A 12,332-nucleotide genomic window follows, 5' to 3' on the forward strand; every position below is an offset into this window, starting at 1 on the left:
TCCAAAACCATGGCTGCTGCAGCTTGTTGTGGCCAATACAAGGCCACCAACTGAACCTTCACAAAAACTACAGAATGTCCAGGATCAAAGACTTAAGAGGAACAAAGTGCAAGTCAGCACACCAAGCAAGTACATAAGTGAGTGAAGTAGACCTTTTTCTTGACTGCAATAGGGTAGCAGTGACCGTGGGTGAATAGCCTTTTTCACTCAGCCATGTCCTCTCAAGAGCCAAGCCATAACAGAGAACCGAGTTGGATCCTCCATCTGCACCGGACCCTGAGTCAGCAGATCTTCTCGAAGCAGCAGCTGAAGAGGATCCTCCACTAGGAGATGTACCAGATCCCCATGCCATGGCTTGCACAGCCAATCAGGCGCCACCAACACCACTAGGCCATTGTGCCTCTTGATTTGCTGAATGATTCTGCCTATCAGAAACCATGGAGGAACAAATATAACAGCCTCTGTGAAGGCCAATGTTGAACTAGCGCGTCTAGTCCCTCCATTCAATAATTTTTTTCTTCTACTGATGAACTAAGGAATCTGGGAATTGGTTGACATCACCATGAGATTCATGATTGGCAGACTCCACCTGCTCATGATTCGGGGAAGACCTCCAGATTTAGATGCCATTCTCCTGGATCCAGCAGATGTCTGCTGAGATAGTCTGCTTGAACCACTGTCCAGAACCTGCTAGATGCACCGTGGACATGTTTGAAAGATGAACTTCTGTCCAAGCCATGAGAAGCACCACCTCCCTGGTCACCGATGGACTCTTCATCAGTGTTCCCTCTAAGCGGGCGGGTGTTGTGAGCAAACTTTTTTCACTGTGAGCTAAAAATATTGGGCGCCAGCAAGTTATGAGCCAAATAAATATGTTGCTTTCTACCACAGAACTTCCTTACGTTTGTATGGAATCTATCCCCTTTCAACTTTAGAGAGTGCCCTCTCGTTCTCCCTGCCTTAGCTACTAAGTCTATTCCCTTCAGTACCTTGAATGTTTCTATCATGTCCCCTCTCAATCTCCTCTGCTCAAGGGAGAAGAGGCCCAGTTTCTCTAATCTTTCGCTGTACGGCAACTCCTCCAGCCCCTTAACCATTTTAGTTGCTCTTCTCTGGATCCTTTCGAGTAGTACCGTGTCCTTCTTAAAGTACCAGTGCTGGACGCAGTACTCCAGGTGAGGGCGTACCATGGCCCGGTACAGCAGCATGATAACCTTCTCTGTCTCTTCAGTCCAGCATCTGCCCCTTCCATTCACTGTCTGTCTTTCCCTGCCATCTCTCCTCCCGCCCCCCCCCCCCCACCCCCCAATTTGGTCTAGCATCCATCATCTTCCTTCTGTTCCCCTCATGGTCTGGCATCTCTATCCTTCCCTCCCCCCTGTGGTTTTTAGCATATCTCTCTTCTCATTTCCTCCACTCAGATCTGATCATTCTCTGCTCTCTCTTCCCTTTTCTTCTCTGGTCTTCCTTCTCTATTTTCTGCCTCCATCTAAATTAAATTCTTTCTTACTATTTAGTCCCGTTTCCCTCTTTTCACTGTGTCTACACACAGCTTGTCACCCCTTTCCCTCACCCCTCCATTATCTTACTATTTTCTTCCCCCTTTATTTATCTCCTCCTTCCATCCAGTATGTGTTCTTTCCCCACTTCCATTCAGCATCTGCTCTCCCTTCTCAACTGACATCCATCTGCCTTCTGCTCTCTCTCCCTTCTTCTCACTTCCATCATCTGTCCCCTTCTCTCTCTCTCTCATCTCCTCCATTCCATCATCTGCCCCTTCTCTCTCTCTCTCTCTCTCCCCCCCCCAACTTCCATCATCTGCCCCCCTTCCCCTCACCTTTGTGGGTCACTTTCTTTCCCCTGAGGGTGGCTCATGTCACAGGGGAAGCTTTGGCCGAGCAGAACCGCTTGATTGACAGTGGAACTTACTTGATTGATGTCGATGCTGGGGCCCGTTGCCGTTTGAAGGAAAAAAAAAAAGGTGGAAAAAAGGAACCTGTAAAGGCGAGAGGAAGGGAAACCTCCAGGACAGCTGCTTTTTGCCCTCCTTCAGCGGCCCAAGAGTTCAGACCAGCAGCGGCAGCTCTGTATGCTTTTAACTTCGGCACAGAGCTGCCCCTAATCAATAGTTTAGCGCGGTTTCATGAGGCAGCCTCGGGGCCTTTGATAGCCGGCCCGCTTCGATGATGCGATGTGGGCCGGCCTAGCAAAGGCCCCGAGGCTGCCTTATGAAACCGCGCTAAACTATTGATTAGGGGCAGCTCTGTGCCAAAGTTAAAAGCATACACAGCTGCCGCTGCTGGTCTGGAGGTGCGGAGACAAGGCAGGAGGCAAACGCGGTGGAAGGCAGGAGTCCCGGCGAAGGCAGGAGTCCCGGCACAGCGACTGCAACAGGAAGTTGCAAGTCAGCTGACGCCGGCCTTTCGTTGCGGCGGGGACCGAATCCTTCGCGGACCGGCAAGATTTTGTTTGCGGACCGGCGGTTGAAGAACTGTGCTCTACACTGTGTGCGCTGTGACGAGAAACATGTGCGCTGCGAGGTAATATTTTGTGCGCCAGCGCACCCCAGCGCAGCTTAGCAGGAACACTGTCTTCATGCACCCTTAGTGATTCACATAAGTGGGGCCATGAAATTGTCCGAAAACACTTACACCACCTTTCCCTGAATCACATCCAGGAAGGAGAGCAGCGCCAAGCTTATTGCTCTGGTTTCTAGCACATTGACTGACCCCCCTGGACCTCCTCCTTCGACTAGCCTTTAGCTACTCACTCTGCACAGTAGGCTCCTAAGCCAGAAAGACTGGCATCCATGGTGAACAGGATTCACTGTGGGGATTGTAAACTCACACTGTTCAACAGATGACTCTCCACCATCCACCAAAAAAGACTTTGGCGGGCTACGCACCATAAGGGAATTCTGTCTTCTAGCTCCTGTGTGTGGAGACCATCTGGACAGGAGATTGGGCTTATGTGAGCTCTTGCCCACTGCATCACCTCCAGGGATGCGGTCATGGACTCCAGGACCTGCAAATATACCCTAGCCTGCGGGCTTCATGACAGAAGCAGCGATTGAATCTGGCGATGCAACTTGTGAATCCATTCTTGCTGCAGAAACACACTCCCATGTGCGCTTCCTTTTGAATTAGCCATGGCTCCCCGGATGTTCGGGTTGTTGTCGCGGCAGCATTGCGGATAGAGGGCATTCTGGTGCTTCTCTACCAGGATGACTGGTTGATTTGCGCAAAGTCATTCCAGAAGAGCACCCAGGTCATGGCTTGGGTAATGGAGTTTCTACAGTTGCTGAGATGGGTTGTCAACCTTGCCAAGAGTCGGTTGGCCCCCTCGCAGCACCTGGAGTATCTTGATTGTGTTCGACATCTCATTGGGGAAGGTCATTCCTCCCAGACGCCCGGGTAAGCAATTTGCAATCTCTAATTTGCCTGCTTATGACATCCCGATGTCCTCAGGCGTAGGATTTCCTCCAAGTCTTGGAGTCGATGGCGGCTTCCCTCAACGTAATGAGGTGGGCTCGGGCCCACATGCGTTCTCTTCAGTATGCTCTGCTTCGGAGGTGGTCGTCCCAGAGGCACAATCTAATTCTCCCTGTTCCTTTGCGGGGCTTGGTTCACTGCAGTCTTTGTTAGTGGCTCCAGACCTCCCATATTGTTCAAGGGACGACTCTGGATCAGCTACAGTGGACGGTGCTTCTCACGGATGTCAGTCTTCTCGATTGGGGAGCTCTGTGTCTAAGTCGCTCAGCTCAGGGCACCTGGTCCACGGAGGAGGCATCTTGGGTCGATCAATGTTCTGGAGCTCAGAGCCTTCCGTCTGGCGCTGTTAGCCTTCCACTCCTTCTTGACGGGCAAGTCGGTCCATATTCTGTCGGACAATTCGGTTTTTTTTTTTATATACCGCCTATTAAGATTATCTAAGCGGTTTTACAACCAGGTACTCAAGCATTGGCGGTGGCCGATGTCAATCATCAGGGGGGCACCCAGAGCACTCAGGTGGCGCAGGAGGCGGCTCTGCTCATGGTCTGGGCAGAGTCTCATCTTCAGGTCATCTTGGCCTCCCACTTAGCCGGAGTGGAGAATGTTCATGTGGACTTCCTCAGTCGTCACATGCTAGCTCCTGGAGAGTGGTGTCTAAGTCACATGGCTTTTCAGTTGCTAGTGCAGTCTTGGGGTCAGCCCCTCATGGACCTGATGGCCATGAGTGTCAATGCCAAAACACCCCGCTTCTTCAGTCATCATAGAGATTGTCAGGCCGAGGGCCTGTATGCTCTAGTTCAACCATGGCCAACGGAGGGGCTGTTGTATGTATTCCCTCCGTGGCCATTAGTAGGCAGAGTTCTACTCCGCATTGTTCATCACCCGGGCCTGGTGGCTCTGGAGGCTCTGGATTGGCCCCAATATCCGTGGTATGTGGATCTGGTGCAGCTTCTGTTGTCGGATCCTCTTCCTTTTTCACCCGATCATCTGACTCAGGACCCCATTCCCCTGTTCGATCCAGCTCCCTTTTTTGTTTTATGGCTTGGCTCTTGAAAGGGAACACCTAGATAGGAAGGGGTATTCAGATAAAGTGATCTCCTCTCTCTTGGGGTCCCGCAGACTTTCCACTTCTTGAGCTTATGTGCAGGTTTGGCGTATATTTGAAGAGTGGTGTACGGTGCGGGGCATGGTCTCTTCTCATGCTTCCCTGCCTAACATCTTAGAGTTCTTGCAGGATGACCTGGACAGGGGCCTGACTTGGTCTTCTCTCCGGGTTCAACTTGCGGCCCTTTCAGCCTTTCGTGGGTTATTACGGGGTCAGCGTCTGACTGCCATTCCTGATGTCATTTGCTTCTTGCGGGCAGCCAAGTTGCTCAATCCTCCCTTGCGACCATCTGTTCCCTCTTGGGATTTGAATCTGGTTCTGTCCGGGCTGTTGCGCTCTCCCCCCCCGTATGAGCCTTTGGGTGCCTGCTTGTTGAAGGACCTTACTCTAAGACGGTCTTCTTGGTGGCTATTACTTCTGCTAGATGTGTTTCGGAGCTGCAGGCTCTCTCTTGTAGGTCTCCCTTCCTTGAGTTTTCTAGGGAGATGGTCGTGTTGAGGCTTGTTCCTTCTTTTCTGCCAAAGGTAGTTTCTCCTTTTCAAGTCAATCAGTCTGTGGTCCTCCCGGTCCTGGGTAGTTGGACAGGTTCTTCTGAGCAGAAACAGTTGCGCAAATTGAATGTTGGTCGGGTCCTTAGCGTCTACTTGCAGAGGACTCAGGAGATCAGGAAATCAGATCATCTTTTTGTCCTTCTAGCGGGTCCTCATAGGGGGGATGGCGCTTCCAAGGCTACCATTGCGCACTGGATCAAGGAGACTATTGCTTCCGCTTATTTTCTTCTTCTTCTTCTTCTAAAAAAAAAAAAAAAAAAGACTGTTCTGGAATTTTCTCAAGGCTCATTCCACTCGGGGTCAGGCAGCCTTCAGTGGATATTTGTAAGGCGGTGGTCTGGTCTTCTTTACATTCCTTTCTCAGACACTACCGTGTCGATGTTCAGGCGCTTCGGGAATGCAGTGTTCGGTGAGTGTGTTCTGGTGTCAGCCCTTCGGGGGTCCCACCCATGATGGGAACTGCTTTGGTACATCCCGCTTGTAAGATTAACCTATGCTGGTCTGGTGAGTTGCTAAAGAAGGAGAAATTAGGTTCTTACCTGCTAATTTACTTTCTTTTAGCCTCTCCAGACTAGCATAGGTCCCCACCCTGTCTATTCTTGCGTGTTCTTGCGTGCAGATTTTCATTTTTCGGTTGGTTTCTAGTATTTTTCTAGGGCTGGGGAGATTAAGAACAGCGGCTGTGGCTTGGCCGGCGAGCTATGGGGACCTTTGCTATTTACATTTGTTCCTTTGCATTTTCCAACAGCGTTCCTGTTTTATTTGTTGATACTCCTGTTTGGAGTCCTGTTTGTTTTCTGTATATAGTTCTTAGTTCTGCTTGGATATTCAGCAGACTGAGGTAATTAGGGAGGGGTCACATGGTATATACAGTTCCAAAGTTTTGTCTCAGTCTCCACCTGATGGTTATGATGAGATATATCACAAACAAGAGAAAAAATCCAACAGGAACTACAGCAAAACCAAGCGAAAAGCAAAAAGCAAAAAACAAAAAACAACTGCAGACTATGTACAAGATGCAGGCACTGTTTATTTCAAACTCTAATGGTATATACAACCTTATTACCAACCGAGGGACCCGACACGGTCCGTGTTTCGGACAACAAACCTTCCTCAGGGGTCCGTGGTAGATAAGGTTTTGCAACAAACAGCATTAAAGGAAAAAACAAGTGCCCGAATGAGTGTAGTGCTGGATTGTAAAAAGCATTGCAATCTCAATGGAAAATGCCCATTTGTAAAATTAACCTATGCTGGTCTGGAGAGGCTAACAGAAAGTAAATTAGTAGGTAAGAACCTAATTTCTCCTTCTCCTTCATGTCGAACAGGATCCCCAGATACTCCAGGTATTGGGTCGACTACAGGTGGCTTTTCAAAAAATTGACCACCTAGCCCCTGCCTTGCTGGGGCTCAATCACCCACTGCACTGCTGTCCTTCCCTCAGTTTTGGACAGAGCTCTTATCAATCGTCCAGATATGGGTGCACCTGTATTACCATCTTGTGGAGATGAGTTGCTGCTATCACCATTACCTTGGTGAAGGTGTGTGGTGCCATGACCAGACCAAACGGTCCTGTGCTCTAGAAAGATGGAAATGTGCAGATAGGCCTCTGTCAAATCCAGAGAGGCGAGAAATTCCCCCAGCGCCACTGAGGCAATGACTGACCACACCATCTGCATGTGAAAGCAGGGTATTTTGAGGGACAAATTGATCGACTTAAGATCCAGAATTGGCCTCCAGTCCCTTGAGTCTCTTTTGGGCACTATCAAAGTATATTAAGTATTGGCCTAAGCCCAAGTCTTTGTCTGGTATGGGCTCTATGGCTGCTAGATCTTGCAGCCTCTGCACTGTCGCTTGAAATTTGACCACTTTGCTGGTCTTTCTGCTGGAGAGTTCACAAATAGGTCGAGGGGATGAAAGAACTTGAACTTGTACCCCTCCTGAATAATCTCCAGTACCCAGTGGTCTGAAGTGGTCTTGCCTACGCTGCCCAGTAGGCAGTTAACCTCCCACTGGCTTTTGGCGAAACGGCTGTTGTCCTGGCAACATAACTGCTTCTTGGGAGTGGTAGTGGGGCATGATCCTGATGACTGAAGATGCCTGGCACCCCCAAATCTCTGCCGCTTGCCTTGAGATGATCTTTGGACCAATGTGTTCGTTTCCCAAGTACTGGTGAAAATGCCTAGAGCTGCAAAAATTACCCTGACCTGACCCCCTAGGAGTTCTCAGTCTGCTGTCAGGTTTAAGACTGGTTTGTGATCCTGTACGCTTGCCATGAGGCCATCTAAACCTTTCCCAAAAAGCAATTGTCCTTTGAAAGGTAGCTTGCTACCTTGGAGGAAGAGTCCCCTGCCCACTGTCTAATCCACAGCATTTTTCAGGAAGAGATAGCATAGGCAGAAACTTTGCTCAATACTCTGAATATATCATAAAGAGGATCTGTTATATAATCCACTCCAGACAAGAGGAACTGCTAATCCCTTTCAGCCTCAGCCTCCGGATCACGGCGCAACTTGGAGTGGCAAGTGCATGCTATGTACAATGCCACTGCTTTTAATCCTGCAGCTGTGGCCTCAAATTGCTTCTTCGGGACAAAATCCAGTCTGCGGTTCTGAGTATCTTTTTTTTTTTTTTTTTGTATCATATCTTTATTAAACAGAAACATATAAGCATACAAGCACTGCAATCAAGAGTAGCACGATTCAGAGAATTCCATCGCCAAAATGGGATCTAGACTCTTATAACCCCCATTTCAAAACCAAACAGTGGAAGCCCAACAAATATTGAACCAAATAGAAAAACAATGCTATTAAACTGAAGTCTGATAAGTCCCCCACCCCACACCCCTCCTCTGCTCCCTAAAACCCAAAACACACCCTTCAACTGTCCCCTCCCCCCCAACCATTGGCTTTTAATACCACTCTGCATTTGCTGGGGAGAGAGGTACGCTTAGTTACCTGCACCACCAGGGAATCCACCTTAGGTGGGACAAATAGTTGGTTAAAATCTGCATCTAATGGGTAAAGCTATGCCATGGCCCTGGCCACCCAATGGCCACTCTGTAACCTCCCAATAGTCCAGTAGCATTTTAGTAATGCCCTGACTCCACCCCCAGAATGCTCAATAGCCAGTTTTGAGATAAGTGCTAACCAAACATTAAATATATTGTAATTTATCATACAATTTTTACATGAAGTTAACAGAATCATACCTAGCAGGGCCTAAGGTCACATCTAGCAGAGCCTAAGGTCACATCTGCTCCAACCATCAACTGTAGGCATGATTCCAGCGCCTACCCTGGCAGATGCTTTTTTTAAATGAGTTTTTAATTGGTTTTAAACAATGCAGTCAATTACCATGCAAATTAAAGCCAATTAAAGCAATTAAGTTAGGTACGATCGAGGTGCCATGGCCCCGTTTACAGTATATGGCCTTTAACGAATACAGCATTATACAATTTTTATATTTACACTGGATATTAAGCATTAAGATTGCTCTTACCATTTTGAGAAGGGAGAGGTGGCAGCAGCACTGGCGCAGCCGCAGCAGTAAGGTAAGAATGTGCATTGTGCTCGAGGCCTGGGGTTGAGAGTCTGAAGTATAATCATCTTGTCTTGTACCAAATTCCTGGGCCACTACAGATATAAAGGGAAAAAACAGATAGCACAGCAATCCTAGATGTTACAGCTGTTATACTCCAGGGCATGGATACCTTTGGTGGTCTAACCACATGGAAATGAAAGCAGCACACCTTGAGCTCTCAGCATTTAAAGGCGGCATGCAGTAAGCTAAGACTCCTCACAACCTCAACTACCATGACCCTATCTCCCCAGCCCTTCGCGCAGAGCACTGGCTCCCGAGCAACCAATGCTATGGTGCTATGGTGCATAGGGAGAGGTATGGCCAGTAGGAAAAAGGAGGTATTGATGCTCCTGTATAAGACTCTGGTGAGACATTTAGAATATTGTGTGCAATTCTGGAGACTGCACCTTCAAAAAAAATATTAAAAGGATGAAGTCGGTCCAGAGCCTGTCCTCCCCAAAGCTAAGAATGGGTTAGTTCCCCCTTCCTCCCTCCCTTCTGTGTGGAGTTCGTGCCCCCCCTCCCTGCCTTCCAGCCTTACTAAAGGTTACTAAAATGATGCGTGGTCTTTGTCATAAGGTATATGAGGACAGACAAAGATCTCAATATGTATACGTTGGAGGAAAGATGGGAGAGGTTTAAATAAAAAAAATAGAAAAAAAGTTATTAGCCAAGTGGTGGAAGTGCCCATTTACTCAAAGTGGAGAAAGAGCCTCAACCATAAATAATATGCAGACGGCAACCCAATGAGTTTTTAGCCAGGGTACTTCCACCACTTGGCTAATAACATTTTTTCTAGTTTTTTGAATTATATCTTGTTATTATTATTTTTGTTCTAGAGAAGTTTAAATACCTACATGGCATAAATGTACATGAGTCGTGTCTCTTTTATTTGAAAGGAAGCTCTGGAATGAAAGGGCATAGGATGAAGTTAAGAGGTGATAAGCTCAGGAGTAATCAAAGGAAATATGTTTTTACAGAAAGGGTGGTAGATGCGTGGAACAATCTCCCGAAAGAGGTGGTGGACACAAAAGACTGTCTGAATTCAAGAAAGCATGGGATAGGCACATGGGATCTTTTAGAGAGAGAAAGAGATAATGGTTACTGCAGATGAGCAGACTGGATGGGCCATTTGGCCTTTATCTGCCATCATGTTTCTATTTTCAAAATTGCCTATCCATTTGCTCTCTGTGCTTTAGACAGGCTTTTCATCTAATACACTAAAAGCAACTTCTAGAGTGACCAGGAATCCAACACAGGTCCAGCCATGGTAATTTTCTGAATGACATATGGGCCCTGGCAAGACTCTTCATTTCCTCCTCTTGCCTTGCAGAACTACTTCTGAAAACAAAAAGGGGGGTAGCATACATCACCTGTAACCTATCTCAAGAATGTTTTCACTAAATATTACAATACTGATAAGATAATCAGAATTAATGGCTAGACATGCGAGATAGATTTTTATTCTTCATAAATCCCCAGCATCTTATGTTTTTACCCACAAAGGGGGGGGGGGAATCTAATCTAATCCTTAGGTTTGTATACCGCATCATCTCCACGTCATCACAACACCTAAAATCATTTTAAAGAAAAGTGCCCTTTTTAAATTGAAAGCAGCAGAGATCGTGCCCATGAACACTAATAGTGAGCAAGGCAACCTTTTTTTATGATTTCATTTCTGCGATGCCCCATCTGACAGGGTTTGTTTATTGTGACCAGTAATAATAGTAAAGCAATATATTACATCTGAAGCCCTCATTGGACAGATAAGAGGTTGGCTTTTCCTTATCATGACCGGGGTAGCCATACAAATGGTTACGCGCAACTGGAAGAACTGGGATCACCTTAATTTTAATTTCTGTTGGGCAAATTTATGTTTAATTTATAGATTTGAAAAAATGATTGCGGATATGCTGGGACATACTAAGAGATTTAAGTTAATCTGGAGCCTTTTGACATCTTTTATGGATTCACTGTAGTTGTCTTTTCCTTTGTTCCTGTTGGTATATTGCACACACACCCAGGGGAAGGGAGGGCGGGAGGGGGTATTTCTTTGTATGGTTCTATTCCCTTATGAAATGTTGGTTGGGTGATTAATATTATTTGTATAGATACTGTATTGCATTTTTGTTGGTTTTGAAACTCAATAAAGATTTATAATATTGTGACTAGTAATAGGACTCCTGATGAAGGCTTTGCATTAGTATGCCTGTACACTGAAACTTCATCTCTGTTCTGCCCATATTTTACCCCTTGTTAATACCTATGCAGACTGAATATGACTACACATCTTCTAGTTGGCTTTATAAAATGAATCCCTGTGTGTGAACGCTAACCTCTATCAAATGGGTTATCAACTCGTCTTCCTGCTTTGTCATCCTCTCCTTCATGTCTTTTTAAGTAGGACTGCAGAGTTGATCTGGAGGTAAAGCAGATAATAAAGCAATTAGAGAATGATCCATTTCCTGGTCTATTGCTTGGGTTGCAATAGCCTTTCATTGTGAGAACTGGAGAAAAACTAGACTCCAGCTATACTTAGAAGAAGAAACTTGGTAATATCTAACATGATGGCAACCTATTTTACAGTAATTGAAAATTGAACAAGGCTTACAGTATAGAGACAGGGATACACATTCACACAGCTTCATCCCTCCAATTCACTGGATAAATTCCAACAGAGTCAGTAGTGACTGGAAGTTTACCGTATATACTCCAATATAAACCAATTCAAATATAAACTGAGATAATCTTTCCCCCCCCTCCAAGGGGGAAAACAGTTTATTCAAATATAAACTAAGGTTAGAAATTTGGGTTATCACTGTGAGCCAATCTACAAAGACTAGACTTTCTTGCAATAAGTTTTAATATATTATTTAACTTTATAATGTCTCCTTTTAACCTCATTGGTTCCCTGACAAACCTTAAAGGAAAAGAAAAGTTTTTGTATAGAACACCATAAAAATAAAATCAAGCAATATGACACTTAATATATAGCATAACTGAAACATAAATAAAAAATGACAGTATTACAGTATATAATAAAAACAATAACAACCACAATTCTAGTAGATAAATATTAAAATGTAAGTACCAACAAATAAAAAAACAAAAGAGGGTTCATTCAAAAGTAAAGGTTCTAGACCAGTAGTCTCAAACTTAAACCCTTTGCAGGGCCACATTTTGGATTTGTAGGTACTTGGAGGGCCTCAGAAAAAATAGTTAATGTCTTATTAAAGAAATGACAATTTTGCATGAGGTAAAACTCTTTATAGTTTATAAATCTTTCCTTTTGGCTAAGTCTTAATAATATTGTCATTTATAGCTAAAGAGACATATGATCAAGAAACTGTTTTATTTTACTTTTGTGATTATGATAAAATACCGAGGGCCTCAAAATAGTATCTGACGGGCCGCGAGTTTGAGACCACTGATAAGCACTCAGGTACTTTTAAATGTAAAGAGAGACACAGATTAGTAGCAAGTCTTACCTGGATCTTGCATACAGAACGCTGTAAACAGACTGCTCATCCTCTGAAAGTTTTAGCTGATGTAACTGATATCTGCGCTGGGGCAAAGGTACCTTCAAGGAAGGAAGTAATCCAATCA

At 45.6% G+C, this 12,332-nt stretch overlaps 1 protein-coding gene across 2 annotated transcripts in view; it reads right to left on the reverse strand.

Annotated features, from left to right (window-relative positions):
- Positions 1 to 12,332, reverse strand: part of TTF2 (transcription termination factor 2) — a 124,909-nt gene that overhangs the window by 37,888 nt on the left and 74,689 nt on the right. For both annotated transcript variants that reach the window (XM_033943407.1, XM_033943408.1), the window contains exons 15-17: positions 12,215 to 12,306; positions 11,063 to 11,145; positions 8,646 to 8,779 (exon numbers count right to left, since the gene is read on the reverse strand). In XM_033943407.1, coding sequence (XP_033799298.1) covers positions 8,646 to 8,779; positions 11,063 to 11,145; positions 12,215 to 12,306 — 309 coding nt within the window. The remainder of the gene's footprint in view (positions 1 to 8,645; positions 8,780 to 11,062; positions 11,146 to 12,214; positions 12,307 to 12,332) is intronic.

Source organism: Geotrypetes seraphini, chromosome 4 (assembly GCF_902459505.1).
Source record: "Geotrypetes seraphini chromosome 4, aGeoSer1.1, whole genome shotgun sequence".
Lineage (NCBI taxonomy): Eukaryota > Metazoa > Chordata > Amphibia > Gymnophiona > Dermophiidae > Geotrypetes > Geotrypetes seraphini.